At 45.9% G+C, this 17,715-nt stretch overlaps 1 protein-coding gene across 6 annotated transcripts in view; it reads right to left on the minus strand.

Annotated features, from left to right (window-relative positions):
- The window catches only part of GREB1L (GREB1 like retinoic acid receptor coactivator), a 274,898-nt gene that overhangs the window by 6,242 nt on the left and 250,941 nt on the right, over positions 1-17,715 (minus strand). For 4 of the 6 annotated variants that reach the window (XM_067015558.1, XM_067015556.1, XM_067015557.1 and 1 more), the window contains 10 exons: positions 16,427-16,998; positions 16,138-16,240; positions 13,119-13,274; positions 12,706-12,845; positions 10,319-10,480; positions 9,972-10,176; positions 5,728-5,893; positions 4,531-4,758; positions 3,466-3,607; positions 2,152-2,352 (listed from right to left, as the gene is read on the minus strand). In XM_067015558.1, the coding sequence (XP_066871659.1) occupies positions 2,152-2,352; positions 3,466-3,607; positions 4,531-4,758; positions 5,728-5,893; positions 9,972-10,176; positions 10,319-10,480; positions 12,706-12,845; positions 13,119-13,274; positions 16,138-16,240; positions 16,427-16,998 (2,075 nt within the window). Of the gene's footprint in view, positions 1-2,151; positions 2,353-3,465; positions 3,608-4,530; positions 4,759-5,727; positions 5,894-9,971; positions 10,180-10,318; positions 10,481-12,705; positions 12,846-13,118; positions 13,275-16,137; positions 16,241-16,426; positions 16,999-17,715 lie in introns of all 6 variants that reach the window. The other 2 variants (XM_067015553.1, XM_059039948.2) reach the window with 1 other exon arrangement.

Here is a 17,715-nt window from a genome sequence, read left to right on the forward strand (position 1 = left end):
GATGACATGATACTATACATAGAGAATCCTCAAGATGCTACCAGGAAACTACTAGAGCTAATCAATGAATTTGGTAAAGTTGCAGGATACAAAATTAATGCACAGAAATCTCTGGCATTCTTATACACTAATGATGAAAAATCTGAGAGTGAAATTAAGAAAACATTCCCATTTACCACTGCAACAAAAAGAATAAAATATCTAGGAATAAACCTACCTAAGGAGACAAAAGACCTGTATGCAGAAAATTACAAGACACTGATGAAAGAAATTAATGATGATACAAATAGATGGAGACATATACCATGTTCTTGGATTGGAAGAATCAACATTGTGAAAATGACTCTACTGCCCAAAGCAATCTACAGATTCAATGCACTCCCTATCAAACTACCACTGGCATTTTTTACAGAACTAGAACAAAAAATTTCACAATTTGTATGGAAACACAAAAGACCCCGAATAACCAAAGCAATCTTAAGAAAAATGGAGCTGGAGGAATCAGGCTCCCTGACTTCAGACTATATTACAAAGCTACAGTAATCAAGACAGTATGGTACTGGCACAAAAACAGAAATGTAGTTCAATGGAACAGGATAGAAAGCCCAGAGATACACCCACACACATACGGTCACCTTATCTTTGATAAAGGAGGGAAGAATATACAGTGGAGAAAAGACAGCCTCTTCAATAAGTGGTGTTGGGAAAACTGGACAGGTACTTGTAAAAGTATGAAATTAGAACACTCCCTAACACCATACACAAAAATAAACTCAAAGTGGGTTAAAGACCTACATGTAAGGCCAGACACTATCAAACTCTCAGAGGAAAACATAGGCAGAACACTCCATGACATAAATCACAGCAAGATCCTTTTTGACCCACCTCCTAGAGAAATGGAAATAAAAACAAAAATAAATGGGACCTAATGAAACTTAAAAGCTTTTGCACAGCAAAGGATGCCATAAACAAGACCAAAAGACAACCCTCAGAATGGGAGAAAATAGTTGCAAATGACAAAGGATTAATATCCAAAATATATAAGCAGCTCATGCAGCTCAATATTAAAAAAACAAACAACCCAATCCAAAACTGGGCAGAAGACCTAAATAGACATTTCTCCAAAGAAGATATACAGATTGCCAACAAACACAGGAAAGAATGCTCAACATCATTAATCATTAGAGAAATGCAAATCAAAACTACAATGAGATATCATCTCACACCAGTCAGAATGGCCATCATCAAAAAAATCTACAAACAATAAATGCTGGAGAGGGTGTGGAGAAAAGGGAACCCTCTTGCACTGCTGGTGGAAATGTAAATTGATACAGCCACTATGGAGAACAGTACGGAGGTTCCTTAAAAAACTACAGATAGAACTACCATACAACCCAGCAATCCCACTACTGGGCATATACCCTGAGAAAACCATAATTCAAAAAGAGTCATGTAACACAATGTTCATTGCAGCTCTATTTACAATAGCCAGGACATGGAAGCAACCTAAGTGTCCATCAACAGATGAATGGATAAAGAAGATGTGGCACATATATACAATGGAATATTACTCAGCCATAAAAAGAAATGAAACTGAGTTATTTGTAATGAGGTGGATAGACCTGGAGTCTGTCATACAGAGTGAAGTAAGTCAGAAGGAGAAAAACAAATACCGTATGCTAACACATATATATGGAATCTAAGAAAAAAAAATGTCATGAAGAGACTAGGGGTAGGACAGGAATAAAACACAGACGTACTAGAGCATGGACTTGAGGATATGGGGAGGGGGAAGGGTAAGCTGTGACGAAGTGAGAGAGTTGCATGGACATATATACACTACCAAACATAAAATAGATAGCTAGTGGGAAGCAGCCACATAGCACAGGGAGATCAGCTCGGTGCTTTGTGACCACCTAGAGGGGTGGGAGGGAGGGAGACGCAAGAGGGAAGAGATATGGGAACATATGTATAACTGATTCACTTTGTTGTAAAGCAGAAACTAACACACCATTGTAAAACAGTTATACTCCAATAAAGATGTTAAGAAAAATAAAAACTAAAAGAAAAAAAAGGACAGTTATGAGAGAAATTAATAGAAGCAAAATAAGCCCCTCTATCTAATAAGAGTATCAGCCCCTTCCCCTTTACCTCTGGTCCAATGTTAAGGTAGCAGTCGATGGCCAACACGGGACTCTTGAAGTTATGGATAGCTTTGGGGAAGAGTTTGTATGAGGCATGCTGAAGGAACTTCTCCAGGAGAAACTGTGCAGGGGCTGCCAGTAATGTGTGTTCGCTGTCGGGAGCACAGACATACTGAAGGGGCAAGATGGGTGCTAAGCTCTCTGACACCTGAAATCAGAGCCAAGATGATCATGGGAAATGTGTCTGTCACTATGTGAAACTGGCAAGGAAAGCACTGCATTGCATCCTAACAATCCGCAAGTAATAGTAGCACAGAGACAGACATCAGGCTCAAATGTAAGTCTGTCATTCTTGGGTTCTGAAATTTTTTTCCCTTGGAAATAGTGCAGTTGGATTTAACATAATTTATACACAGCAAGGGCAGGAGCAAATGCAAAAGTAGGCTTCTTTGAAAGTTAGTGCATTTAGCATGTACACTCTAAGAACCAACAGGAAGCCTTTTATTAGTGCTGCTGGATGTGGATGGGTTAAATCCCATCCCATCAGCACCAAAAAAAAAAAAAAAAAAGAAAAAAGAAAAATTTCTAAGCTCCACTGGGGAGTCCACATGCTAAAAATGATTAGATACCAGTAAATCTCAAACAGAAAAGGGTAGGCCCATGGAATTAACCCTTAACAGGTTTTGATCTGCCTCACTTAAAAAAAAAAAAAAAAAAAAAAAAGACTGGCAAAGGACCATGCGAGCAGCTTGATGTACACTTCTTTCATGTGTTACATAAAGAATGTAAAAATGTTAACTTTTCCAGTTTAAGAATATAGAATACGTTTGAAACTAAAGCTTTGATGGAGTTAACCCTTAAATCTAAAGAAAGGTAATTTTGTTGAATTTTCAAAACTTATGTTTGGCTGTAGATGAGTCCTCAGTAAGAGAAACAAAAGTGCAGATTTGACATTAAGAACAGACTCCCGGGCTTCCCTGGTGGTGCAGTGGTTGAGAGTCCGCCTGCCGATGCAGGGGACACGGGTTCGTGCTCCAGTCCGGGAGGATCCCACGTGCCGCGGAGCGGCTGGGCCCGTGAGACGTGGCCGCTGAGCCTGCGCAGCCGGAGCCTGTGCTCCGCAGTGGGAGAGGCCACAACAGTGAGAGGCCCGTGTACCGCAAAAAAAAAAATAAAAAAAAAATAAATAAAATAAAAAAAACAGACTCCCTTGTGTTACTCTGCAATCAAGTGGCAAGTGCTTAATGCCAGTACCTGATAACAAAGATATGAATGAAAGATTACCTTATTTTCAAAAGTAGACTCAAGCTTGCAAACTTACCATGATCTTTGGTTTAATGATAAAGTCCCTTTGCCCTCCAACCTGAACATGTTTCTTCATGAGACTGAAGTTATTAAAGCGGCAGATGAGCAGGCCACTACTGTTCGTTCTCAGGTTAAAATCAACATCTTCACAGAAATACCTAAATTATAATCACAAAGATAGGTTTCCTTAACTACCTGTCACATCTCAACTATGATAGTTACAGAGAAATGTGTGGCAGATATTGGGAGACAGCCTCAAACAAAATCAACCTTTCCCCCTCATGGAGCTGGCTCTCTTGACACTGGCCTGTGAACCTCTTGATTTGGACATTAACAGCCATTAAGGAAGGAGGAAGTGAGGTGACTGGCCCCAGACATTCCACAGCGCCTTGCATTCCTGAACTGAAATACGAGCGCACATTTTGTATACTCTTGTGGGACCGATCTGCAGAGCTGCTCCCGGTTTTAAAATCCTGGCTGCAGATAGGATAAAGCATCTGCCAAATTTAAAACACAGAAGTGAAATAGCTACAGAATGTTCTAATAGCTACAGGGTTGGGGGTTGACATAAGAGGGACTTTATGGTCTCTGACATTCTTCCTTGGCCATTTCAGATTTTCCAAGATGTGTGCATAATTTATTCAGGAGGCAAGGCCAGGGTTAGCTGGCTTTTCCTACAGGATCCAGATCTCAGGGTCTTGCTAACATCTGGGGAAGAGATTACCTTCTGAGTTCTGAGGGTAAATGAAAGGTTAATCTTGAATAGATTTATGGGTCCACACATTGATTTCTGTTGATAAAAAGTTTTGTCCCTGTTTCAGTTCTTGCTGAATAATAAGATGGCCAAAACATGTTTTCTAAGCATTTCATGTTGCAGCACCTATCATTAAGGGTCTGGGTCAGTTTGAAGGGTGATGAAGGGGCACTTTGGGGCTTATGATCCCCCTTTCTCTGTACGTATCAAGAGAGTCTCAGTTTCTCAAAGACACAGAGACAGGAATAAAAACATTGCTGAGGCTAGACCTGGGCAGAAACAATCAGTAAATGCCAGGATGACGTACATCCAGGAGGCCTGACTTACCTGTTGAAGTCATACTGCACATTCTGAGTCAAGTCTATGTTGAGGAGAATGAAGTCGTGCACATGGCATCTAGAGAATGGGGCCTTCAGGCTCTGAGAAGTCAGCTTGCTGCTCCATTTCTGTATGCCCAGGATTGCGTAGTGGATGATTTTCGGTGTTGCTTCAATATGCTGCAAGACACTCTTCAAGGACACATTCTTACTGGAAACTCCTGTTTCCATGGGCTGGCTATGAAATGTAGAGTTAGTTTACATAAGATACCACTATTACTGAAGAGAGGGTCACTTATGAAGAGCTAACCACACTGTACAGTATTAATACCTGAAAGATACAATTAGCTGACTTTATATTAGTCTGGAATGGAGAAGGATGTCAAGCCCGGTTTTCATGCTGCCTGTCACTGCTAACCTAGGGAAGCTGCCTTCTGGGGGCCGGGCTGATCACTTAAAGGCAGAGAGTGAAATCCAGCCCATTTCAAAGTGAGTAATGAACGGGGAGTCACCAAAGAGAGATAGCCAGAGATTAGAAGCACACAAGTTTACTTCCCAGTTCTGGTAATTATGGAAATAATAAAGGAATATTTGAAAACTTCACGGGCTTCAAATCCACAGGGGAAACAAGAGCACAAAATCATAATGCCTGAGCTGGAAGGGTCTAGAGACCATCTGGCACAGTGTTTCACTGGGGCTGTGAATATTCGGAGCCATTTACTGCATAGGACTTCTCCAGGCTTAGCATTTCATGGTCCTCATGGATTCCCGTCACCTCTGCCCCAGGAGGAGAACCACTGACTTGGGCCCAGCCATAATTTTATATGTGATAGAATTGAGACAGAGGTGAAGTAACCTTCCCTTTTCATCCAGATAGTTAGGAAGCAGAGCTGGGGCTAAAAAGCAGGTCTCCTGATTCAGAAGCCAGTGGTGTTTCTAAATAAACCATAGTGTCTTTCAACAGACTTTTATAGCAAACCTAAGCTGTGATGCACAAATGGTCCAGGAACTTAATGGCAGGCTGAGTGTCTAAATTTAAAAATTCCTAAGCCACCACAAAATGTGCTAGTGTAGTCTCACAGATGATTGTTTTGCTCTGGAAAGCTGCACCTCTCTTATTTACTTCCCTGGGCAATGACAGCCAAGGAGAGTGTCTTCTCAATAACACTGTGTCACACTCCTAGAACTGCACAGGAAGCACCACTACCTGCTCTGCTCCTGAACACTGTGAATGTTCCATAGGACACACGAGTCATCCATTACAACGATGAAAGGCCAGACACACTGGCGTTTAACTCCCAGCTCTTCCAGGCGGTTCCTCTCCAGCTCCAGGTTGTGATATGACAGCTCCTTAATAAGAAACCTGGCAGCACCTGAAAGGCAACACAACCAAGGCTTGTACATCCTTCACTCAGGCTTGGCTGAGGCCCTGCACACAGCTCACATGCTCTCCGTAAGCATGTGTGTTCACGTGATGACCATGCACATGGATGGGGGTCAACCAAATGTTCAGAGCAATGGCTCTCAACCATCAGTGTAGATAAGAATCACCCAGGAAGTCTTTAAAATGCAGATTCCTAGAGCCCACCACCAGAGGTTCACTCTAGTAAAGTCTGATGAGGGGCCAGAAACCAGAGATGTCTTTGCAGGTGATTCATGAACTACACTTCAAGGAGTACTGCAAGAATCCAGCTTCCCTGGTAGGACAAATGATACCACATAGAGGAGATACTTATTGCTGGTTTCTTAGAGCCATGATTAGATTCTCAGCAGCAGCCACTTGCATGTCCTGCACTAGGGAGCCACCAGGGCTGCAATAGTGGGTATGCCACTTACACTAATGTGTCCTCTGCTTTAGGTACTGTTAGGAAACTGGCAGCAGTGTCTTTGAAGAAGACTCTGGAAACTGGTATCCTTTCCCTAGGTCTGCTTTTTTGTAAGAGGCATATGGTACAGTAAGTAAGAGAAAAGACTGGAGCCAAGCTGCTTCGGTTTGAATTCTTGATTCCACTGCTTTCTAGCTGTGTGACACTGAACAAGTTAGCTCCCCTGTGCCTAGGCTTCCCCACCTGTAAGAAGGCGATGATAATGTCTACTTCATAGGATTGTTGTTTGGTGCTCAGGACAGTGCCTAGCACTTGGTAAGTACTCAGTGAGTGTTAGCGATTATTAAGATGATGATGATCAGGAATTAGCCAGGTTTTATGAGTGGGCCACCCTAAAATGAAACAAAATGTAGATGATAATGAAATAAAGAGGCTAAAAAAACCCTTAAGTTTATGGAGGAGCCAGGAAAACAGTTTGAATAGATCAAGGGTAATACTAGGATTTAGGAAAATCTACCTTTCAGTAGCATTGTGTATAACAGTTTGCATTCTCAACATAAGGACCATATATGAAAAGCCCACAGCTAACATACTCAATGCTCAGAGACTGAAAACTTTTCCTTTAAGATCAAGAATAGGACAAGGATGCCCACCTTTATCACTTCTATTTAACATAGTACTGGAAATCCTAGCCAGAGCAATTACACAAGAAACTGAAATGAAAGTCACCCAAGTTGGAAAGTAAAATTATCTCTTTGCAGACATGATCCTATATGTAGAAAACCCTAAAGAAAACACGCACACTTAGAATAAATGAATTCAGCGAAGTTGCAGACACAAAAACAATACACACAAATCAGTTGTTTCTATATACTAACAACAAACAATCTAAAAGGGAAATTAAGAAAAGTTCCATTTTCAATAGCATCAAAAGAAATACAATACTTGGGAATAAATGTTAAGCCAAGGAGGCAAAAGACTTGTACACTAAAAAGTACAAAACACTGCTGAAATAAATTAGACACAAATAAATGGGAAGACATCCCATGTTCATGGATTGGAAAATGTAATACTGTTAAGATGTCAACATCACACAAAGCAATCCACATATTTAATACAATCCCTGTCAAAATATCAGGTTTTTTTTTTTTCAGAAATAGAAAAATCCAACTTTAAATTTACATGGAATCTCAAGGGGCTCTGAACGGCCAAAACAATCTTGAAAAAAGAACAACAAAGTTCGAGGTCTCACACTTGGCTGATTGCAAAACTAGAGTAATCAAAACAGTGTAGTAGTGGCACATAGACCAATGGAATAAGAATATAGAGCCCAGAAACATACACTTGCATATATGGTCAAATGATTTTTGACAAGAATGCCAAGACCATTCAATGGATAAAAGATAGTTTCTTCAACAAGTAGTGTTGGGAAAACTGGATATCCACATGCAAAAGAATGAAGTTGGACCCTTACCTTATACTATATAAAAAATCAAAATAGATCAAAGAGCTAAAACTATAAAACTCTTAGAATAAAACATGGGAGAAAGCTTGATGATGTTGGTTTTGGCAGTGATTTCTTGGATATGACACCAAAAGCATAGGCAACAAGAGAAAAAAAACTGGACTACATAAAAATTAAAAACTTCTGCACAAAGAATGCAATCAACAGTGAAAAGGCAACCTATGGAATGGGAGAAAATATTTACAAACCTTATCTGATAATGGGTTAATATCTAGAATATATAAAGAACTCCTACAAGTCAACAATAAAAACTTTACTAAAAAATAGATTATCCAAAGAAGATATACAAATAGCCAACAAGCAAATGAAAAGATGATCAACATCACTAATCATTAGGAAAATGCAAATCAAATCACAATAAGATACCATCTCACCCATTAGGATGCCTATGAACAACAACATCAAAAATTCCCAGAAAAAGCAAGTGTTGACAAAGATGTGTTAAAACTGGAACCATTTTGCATTGTTGGTAGGAATGTAAAATGGTACAGACATTATGAAAAACAACATGCCAATTCTAAAAAAAAATTAAAAACGGCATTACCATGTGATTAAGCAATTCTACTTTTGGGTATATACCCAAAAGAATTGAAAGCAGGGTTTTGAAAAGATTTGTGTTCATGTTCATAGTAGCATTATTCACAACAGTCAAAAGGTGAGGAGCAGACCAAGTGTCCCTCAGTGGGTGAATGGATAACAAAAATGGGGAGTTAGCCTTTAATGGTACTGAGTTTCAGCTTTGCAAGATGAAGAGAGTTCTAGAGATTGGTTGCATAACAATGTGAATATACTGAACACTACTGAACCATACACTTAAAAATGGCTAAGATAAATTTTGGTTTTTTACCACAGTAAAAAAAATTTAATTTGTGTTTATTTTATTTGCATATATGTTGGTTTCTCTGCCCAGATTATTACAAAAATGGCAAAACTGGCACTAAACAAATTCAGTCAGATCTGGGATGAGGGAACTTTTTCTCCTAAAGGTCAGTTAGGCACAGAAAGGTATAATTTGAGGGTCATATGCATATAGAAAAAGATTTTAGATAGTTTGGAGATATATCGTTTGGGGGAGGATAAAGGACCAGAAATATAAGAAAGTCCTAAGTCATTTGATATGTGATAAACATGGGAAATAAAATTACATTCAAAACAAACCGGTTTGGGAAAATATTTTAATCCCATATTAAGGCTAAAGTTTAAGGACATGAAAAGGAATGGAATGGAGAACAAGAAAGGAAGAGACCTAAGAAGAAAGGGAGAGAGAGACCTGGAGAGAAGGCCTGTGTGGATCCAGGGCACTACTCAGGTCTCTTTCTGTGTTCACTCCAGCTCTTGGCTGGATGTTCTTCCTCTAAAGCTCTTGATCCTCAGCCCTTCTGAGACTCTGCACTGAGATACTCACAGAAGCCAATGGGAAGTGCGTTAGACGCAGGGAGTGACCAGACAGTAGAGCTCTAGAACACTGGGTCCATGTGGAGGTTTCCTGCCTTCAGGAGGTAAATGAAGGAGCTCTAGCCCATTCTCTCCAGTTCCTCCCTGGCTCTGTCAATACACTCAACAACCAGGTGCCACCTCTGAGAAATCAGCCCATTGCTCTTAAACTCCTTGGGGAAAAGCAGGAAAGACTTCTTCCAGGCACTTTTAAGATAACTGCCGTAGGCAGTGATGATGCTTCCAGTCCCCAGCTGTACAGAGCCCCCAAGAACTTGCTGTGTGCCTTTAAGATTAGTGATGACCCTCAGAGATCCCTCTAGACCAGAGTGTGAACTACTAACTCCCCTCCTCTTCAGACTCTCCTCCTCACTGTGACGTTCCTGCTGCCAGCCTGCAGCAAGGAACATTTGCGGCCTATGCCAGGAACAGTCCCAATCCTTCCCAGGGCCAGTGACTTCTTTGGTCACTAGTCCTCAGAAGTTAAAAATTCTGCAAAACTGCAGATCAAGAGAAATGAAAACTCATTTAAAGAGGAATGAAAAGTCCTTTGGTCTTCAGGGCAAGACACTATCCAGGGGCAGGGGAACCTCTGAAAATTCATGCCTGGGGAATGGAGCTCAGTTTATCTTTCCAGCCCTTCCCCCCATCTGGGGGCCCCCTTACCCACGCCTGCATTATTGAACATGCCAGGAAGCACCAGCATGATGTGGTTGGGCCAGTACTTGCGGTACAGCGGCATCTCATACTCCTTAACCACCAGCAGGTGCAGGTGGCTGATGCCCTCCATGGCGTGAAAGAGGTTTAGGAGTCCGTGCTCGTGGCGACCACTGGAAGGAGTGAAAATAGGGCTCTTGACCGCATTCAAATTCTGCTGAAAGAGAAAAAGAAAAAGGGAAAGAAAGGACCAGAGACCAAAAAGAGAAATTAGAACCCTTAGATATCAGAAGCTTAGAGAACCTGATCTAGTACCTGAGGCCTGTCAGTCCTTGTGTCCAGACGCTATCACCCACCTTGTCTGAAACCAGGGGCAGCCGCATGCTCTCCAGGTGTTTGCCCTGCTTGCTGAAGACAAAATGACTCTCTTTGGATTTGGGAATGATGAAATAGAGCTGCACCTCTTCTCCCAGCATAGAGGAAGAGAACGTGAAGGCGTGAAGGGTGGAGTCGGACATCTGCGTTTGCAGAGAAGAAAGGGAGGGAATGTAAACTCACGGTTCGCAAACCTCCAGGCCACTTGTTAATAAGGCTGTTACTGAGAGAGGCAAACTAACCTGAACTTCTGCCTGCCACCAGACCTGCTGTGTGTGCAGTGTCGAGAGGGCTGGAAAGGCAGACACCTCATCTTTTAGTGGTTGCCGCTGACAAGAGAGCCAAGCATCTCGCCCCTACACAGCCTCTCCGTGTGTGGAGAAATACCTGTTGCTGGAAACTATCTGCATTTCTCTCCTTCTTAGAACCACTGTTGCTCAGTCCTACGGAGGTCCAGTATACCGAGGGGATGTCCTGCCATGTAAACGTTCCCAAAGGTGCCCAGTGATGGGGAAAAACGCTTCTGTGTGGGTCAGGTCAAATGAATATTATTTTTCTAAGTAAACTATAAAGACTGACATCATTAAAATGCCTCTGTGGCCCCATCTTTCCTGGCTACAGTGGAAGCTGAAGACATCTGAACATTTAGCCTAGAACTCTGACTTCCAGGAGAGACGTCTGACTCATCCAAGCCAAATATAAACCTAACCTATTTTTTAAATTGCTGATCAGTTCACACACTCTCAGTAACCCACCTCAGTGAATGACTAAATAAAGGTCTTTACAGTGCAGACAATACTTGGCTTAATGAAAAGATATCACTTTTCAGCAGCCACTAGAATCCAGGTGGTTTTCCCAAGAGTTTTAACCTAAATATTACATTCATAGAGAAATAATATTGTAATTCTTCCCTTAAATTCTCCTTCATTCTGCTTTACAAGTATTGGAATTTACTACTTGGTGAGTACTGTAATCACACAAACTATTTAAATATAGGGTTTTTAATAAATTTTCTAAAAGCTGATGATTTATAGATCAGGGGACTTGAATCCTCTATATCCTATAAAGCATTGTAAGCTGATTTCAAACCAGCCCACCAAAAGTTTTCAATAACACAAGAAACCAAATGGGGTATGAAAGCTAACTTGTACCAAAAGAGCAGAATGATCAGTATATCCCTCCCTAGTACCCTGTGGGGAAAGACTGAAGACCTGGTCCCCAAGAGCAGAAGCAAGTCTGGGGGGCATCCATTCAGCACATCCTATAGGGAAGAAGAGTTGTTCTAGGTGTTCAGAGCCAAACAATAGAAGTCAAGAAGGTAAAGTAAGGGAAAGCAACATGGAGCTTATCCCCCAAACAGGCTCTGGATATGACCATCATTGGTTGCCTTTCCCATCTTTTGTGCTTAAAGATGCTCTCTGGCCAATAAGAAGCTAAATGCTATGAGGTATTTGCTCACCTTCTGTGTTCCTACCTCTTAATTCTCTCCAAATAAAAAAGCAAACACTGACTCCTCTCTGTATGCCTATGGTCAAAACCATCACTCGCTGGTGTTAAGAGTGAGACTAGATCTCTGCAAATCAAGACTTGTTCACAGCTCAAAGGGCGCACCCTACAAATTTGTAGATAATAGCACCATTTTCATCAACAACCCAAAGGAGGGAAAAGACGCTTTTGCCAAACATACTGTAATATCCAGCTTTTTCAGGATCACAGAGAGACATCTCAGCTACTTTCTAATCTAAACATGACACATGTAACCATTTTGATGAAGTGACTTAAGACACAAACTCAGTTTCTTTCACCCACCCTCCGCCACCCATAATCCTTTATTAATAGACCCCAAATCATCTTAATCAATTGCTTCAAGCATTTTGCTCACAAATGAGTGACTCCATCTCATATATAAGCCATCCTCTGTCTAGGGCTTGAGACTGGGACTTTTCCTCTCTTATACACAAGATCCACATTGGGTGGACTTCCCTGGTGGCACAGTGGTTAAGAATCCACGTGCCAATGCAGGGGACATGGGTTCGAGCCCTGGTCCGGGAAGATCCCATATGCCTCGGAGCAACTAAGCCCGGGCACCACAACTACTGAGCCTGTGCTCTAGAGCCCACAAGCCACAACTACTGAGCCCACGTGCCGCAACTACTGAAGCCCGCGTGCCTAGAGCCCGTGCTCCTCAACAAGAGAAGCCACCGCAATGAGAAGCCCATGCACTGCAACGAAGAGTAGCCCCCGCCCACCACAACTAGAGAAAGCCTGCACATAGCAACAAAGACCCAGTGCAGCCAAAAATAAATAAATAAAATAAATTTTAAAAAAAATCCACATTGGGTACCAGGCAAGGGCAAAGGGGCTGCACCTGGGAGGCAGAGGTGAAGTCCATGTACTGGTGGCACTGTTCACAGTGGTGGAAGGTGTTGTAGGCTGCGTACTTGGTCAGCATCATGGACACAGCTTCTCGTTTCCGGGGCTCCTCAACTTTGGATTCCTTTATTCCTTCTGTGTATAAAGGGGCAAAAGACCTTCCCGTGATGTGCCTGAAGCCCCTATGCTTGGGAAGAAAGTCCCCCACTCCCCAGAAGGGCCTTTCCCAGGATTCTGTAACTTATGCCCTGAGAGGTAGCTATGAAAATGAAAAGGTGACATGTATGCATATAAAACAAGAGAAAAGCAGAGGAGAATGAATGAAGCCACCCTCAAAGATTAAACTGCCCCAGGCCTCCTGCCCTCATTTAGGTGAACCCTCGACCTTTAGCCTCCACTTGCACTGACCTTGTTTGACCCCTGCCAGCTTCTCAGTGTATACCAGGCTCATCAAACTGTACTTGGGGTCATGCACACTGACGTCAAAGGGCATTTTACTGAAGCTCTCGATGTCAGGCCAGGGCTCTCCCTCTGACCCGCTCACTTCACTGCTTTCGCTGTGATCTAGGCCAAGAAGAAAGAAAGTGCACAGAGCAGGCAGACCAGACCGACTGGCCTCCCTCCCTCTCTCTCAAGTGTCAGGGATGGAAGGTTGTATGTATGTATGTTGTCCGCCCAGGTGGGTGGACAAAGGCCTTTCTGAAAAATGAGCTCCCGTGTCCAGGGTAGAGGGAAGCAGACTGTCCCTTCATACCCACGCCGGGAGAGACGCTTGTCCTCGCTGGTCCCCATCATTAGCCCCTGCACACCCAGTCCACAAACTTCCACAACTAGGAGATCAACTGGTCTCCCACCCCAGCCCCCCAAATTGCCTTAAAATCGTATTTAATTTTGGAATGATCTGAATTCTGTCTTAGAGTTTTAGTTGTGGGGTTTTAAGACGTTGATGCTGAAGAGATTTCAGGGACACACCGAGCAAGATTCAGTGCCTGCTGCTTCTTACGAATCACCCAGAGCGTGTAAAATCCCTGTGCTCAGGCCACACCGCCCAGAACCTCCTTCATCACTCAGGCACCTATCGTGGTGTTTAAAGCTCCTTAAGCGGTTCTGACATGCAGTCCAGCTTGACAGCCTGGGGCCCTGGGTTTGAGTCCAGGCCCCACCAATGTGACTTCACACCTGCAGGCACCTTCACCTCTCAGGGTCCCCTGATTGTTGTAAAGATTCCAGATGGCATATTGAAAGTGCTAAGACAGTGGCAGGCACATGGTGGGTGTCCAGTAGATGATATTTGTTATTAATACTAAAAACTATAAGGTCAAGCTGAAGACAACGTTCAAAGGAAGAAACGAAGAAAAAAATTCCAACAACAAAAGCCTAAAGACTAGAATTACAGCTATTAGCTTTTAAACACAATACTGCTTATTTTTATATCCCTAAGCATTTTATTTAAAAGTTATTTTTTTAGGGGCTTCCCTGGTGGCACAGTGGTTAAGAATCTGCCTGCCAATACAAGAGGACACAGGTTTGAGCACTGGTCTGGGAAGATCCCACATGCTGTGGAGCAACTAAGCCTAGATGCCACAACTACTGAGCTCGAGTGCCACAACTACTGAGTCTGAGCACCACAACTACTGAAGCCCGTGCACCTACAGCCCATGTTCCACAACGAGAAGCCACCGCAATGAGAAGCCCGCATACCGCAACAAAGACCCAATGCAGCCAAAAATAAAAATAAACTTGTTAAAGTTATTTTTTTTAAGTTTTATTTTAAAAGTATGCATTTTATTTAAAAGTTAAAGCTTATTCTAGTTTTAAAAAAAGGTGTCCGGGCTTCCCTGGTGGCACAGTGGTTGAGAGTCCGCCTGCCGATGCAGGGGACACGGGTTCGTGCCCCGGTCCGGGAAGATCCCACATGCCGCAGAGCAGCTGGGCCCGTGAGCCATGGCTGCTGAGCCTGTGCGTCCGGAGCCTGTGCTCCGCAACGGGAGAGGCCACAACAGTGAGAGGCCCACGTACCGGGGGGGAAAAAAAAAGCGTCCTTGTGCCTCTCCAGAGCACCACTGCATTCACCTGCACTAAAATGAGGGTGAAGGAATAAAGCCAAACTAACAGTGCTTCTCGTTACAAAGGCCAGGTTTGACGCTCACAGCTGTAGGCCCTGTAGCAGGATCTGAGGCGAAAAGTAAAGGCATCCCTCTCCTGCAGCACCAGGGAGCCTGGGGGAAAGTCAGCGGATGACGGCCCCTCATTCCTCGTCTGCTTGGCTCTGCCCTTGCCCCTGGGGCCCAGTCCGCTCCATGCAGCCCAGGGTGTTTCAGTCCCCTCTGTGGTGGGTCTGGGGGTTTGCTACAGCTCAGCTGGGGACACAAACAAGGAAATGTGGATAGGAAGATGGAATTGTGTGTGTCTGTGTCTGGAATCATGGATGTGAACTGGTGAGGATGGAAGTAGAGCCAAAAGCCATAGTAAAATGATTAAATATGGCTGATTTTACCTAGTCTTGTTCTGAACTAAACTAGTCCCTTGGGCTGGTCACAGAACAGGTTCAACTATTCAGGAAAAGCAAGTGAGGGGAGGTCTCCAAGAGCTAATCTGATGGAAGATGATAAGGCCTTTTCCTTCTCTGGACTCATCTCTGAGGGGCTTGGGAAGAACTACCACTTCTCTCTCCTGCCCCTACCCCTCCCTGTTCCTTCCAGCACAGGGTCATTCTGTTCTGAGATGTGAAGCCACTGTTTGAAGCCACACTCTCCCGGCTGCAGAGCTAATGCTGGCTGACCCCTGCTCATGCCCCCTCTCTGGCCTTGCTGGACGGGCTGCAGAGCAGAACTGCCTCCTTCACAGGTGACAGCCGGGGTGGAAGGGCCAAGAAGTCGGGCAGAAGGCACAGGCTAGTCTGTCAAGCACCAGCCCGCCCCTGCATCTTACTGCCAGTGCCAAGGGGTTGTTTACGGCACCAGGGTTCTGTTCTGCTCCTGGAAGTTTTCCTTTCGTCGTAGTAACCCACACACCTTCCCTCGGACCCAGCAGGCAAAACATAACATCTACTCTGACGAACCAACACAGGCCTGGTTATCCAGAGTATAAAACATGCCCTGGACCCTTAAGCAGTAGACCACCGCACTCGAATTTTAAACCTGGACAGTTTGACCAGCTGACCAGTGAACCCACCTGACAGGGCTTTATGAGATGCCTCTTCACCCAGCGTCGCACAGGACACAGAGGGGATCGGGGGGTTGAAAGAGGGGAAGACCCACCCCGACCTCAGGGAGCTCAACGTGGCCACAGCTTGCTTACAGCTCTTTGCTGGCTCTCGACCTTTAACCTCTCGAGAACCCTGCCCACGAGCGGATGTATACCTCCAGGAGGACACGGGAAGCTCCGGCTGTGGTGTTAACACCCACGCTGCCGGCTCGGAACTCACCGGTGTTGATCTCTGCCTCGTCATACACGTCCACCTCCAGGAGCCTGATGAGCATGCGGAAGAGGATCCTGAGGAACTGCAGGTAGGAACCAGTCTTCCCCACCTGGTGGAGAGAGGTTTAGCGAGGAGAGGGGCGGAAAAGAGAAAAGAGATTTCACACGTGGGCTCTTCCGCGTCTCCCTGCCGGAGTGGGGGGCCTCCGTGCCCCGACCGCCGGACCCCAACGCGAGACCCCCTCTCCCCCGCGCCCTTCCTCCGGAGCCCCCGCCCCCTCGGCACCCTTCCCTACCTGCGGGGGCCCGGTCAGCAGCAGGCGGCGGGGATGGCAGGGTCGCGCGCCCGGGGCGGGGTCGGCCTGGTGGCCGTGGTCGGCGTGGTGCGGCCGCGCCGCGGTCCAGCGGCGGTAGTAGAGGGACTGCTCCTCGGCGCTCGCGTGCCCGGGCAGCAGCGGCCGCAGGGGGCTGGCCCAGGCCACGTCGGGGTGCGGCAGCAGGGCCGCGGACGCCGGCAGCTTGCCGCCCCGCCGCGAGCCCAGGAGGCTGTAGGCCGCCTTGGACAGGATCACGACCGGGGGCAGCGCGGCGTGCGCGCCCCGGCAGCCCGGCCCCGGCTGTCCCGGCCACCGCGGCGCCCCGGGCCCCGACGAGGACGACGACGGCTTGGAGGTGGTGCTGCTCGCCATCTGGGGGCCCAGGGAGTCGCACTCCTGCTTCAGGGTCTCTCCCGCTCCCGCCAGGCCCGCCGAGACCCCTTCGTCCAGCCCCACGCTGTTGGCCGGGCTCCGGAAGCTGGGGGTCAGGGGCTGCTTCTGAGACTTGTCGGCGGTGCTGGACGAGCTCACCCCGTTCTCCATGATGGAGCCTGAAAGAGGACGGACAACAGCCCGCCGCGCGCCCGCTCTGTCACCGCCTCCCCTGCCAGGGGGGACCGGCCTAGAGACCGGGGGGCCCGGCGGTGCGCGAACTACAGAGCGTCCTGGCCCCCCTCCCCTCCCCCGATCCTGCGTGGGGTCGGACGGTGGAGACGCCGTAGGAAATCGGTACTCCCTCCCCACGCCCACGCCCCCGCCCCGGCTTCCTCCGGGGCCCATGTCTGCACATCCCCTCTACCCCCTCCCCGGTGTCTTCAGGCCGCGTGGTGGTCCGGGCGCCCTGGGGTCGACCACGCCATCTCCTGCTCCTTGGCTACATCCTGCCGGCATATTAAACTCTCCTCAGGTTACCTCGTTTGGATAAGCCTTCTGATTCATTCCAGGACCCTGACCGACACAGGCTCACATCCAAGTCCTGCCCCAGTGCCACTCGCCTCCTCCTGGGGCTCCCAGAGCCCCACGCTTCTGGCTCTGGCTACCTCCCCAGCGTGCAGCCCCTTCCATGGACGCCCAGACCAGCGTGGGAAGCGGCTCCGTGGGAAGGGAGAGCTTTATCTCCTCCCAGCGAGACGCTGCTCTTTGCCCAGAGATCCCTGCACCTGCGGCCAATTCACTTCAAACATGTTTTCCCCTCTAGTCCATCAGCCCCTCTTTGGCTTGAGGACAAACCAGAAGCTCATTACATTCAAGATTGCAGGCCCTCTCTG

Source organism: Kogia breviceps, chromosome 15 (genome assembly GCF_026419965.1).
Source record: "Kogia breviceps isolate mKogBre1 chromosome 15, mKogBre1 haplotype 1, whole genome shotgun sequence".
Lineage (NCBI taxonomy): Eukaryota > Metazoa > Chordata > Mammalia > Artiodactyla > Physeteridae > Kogia > Kogia breviceps.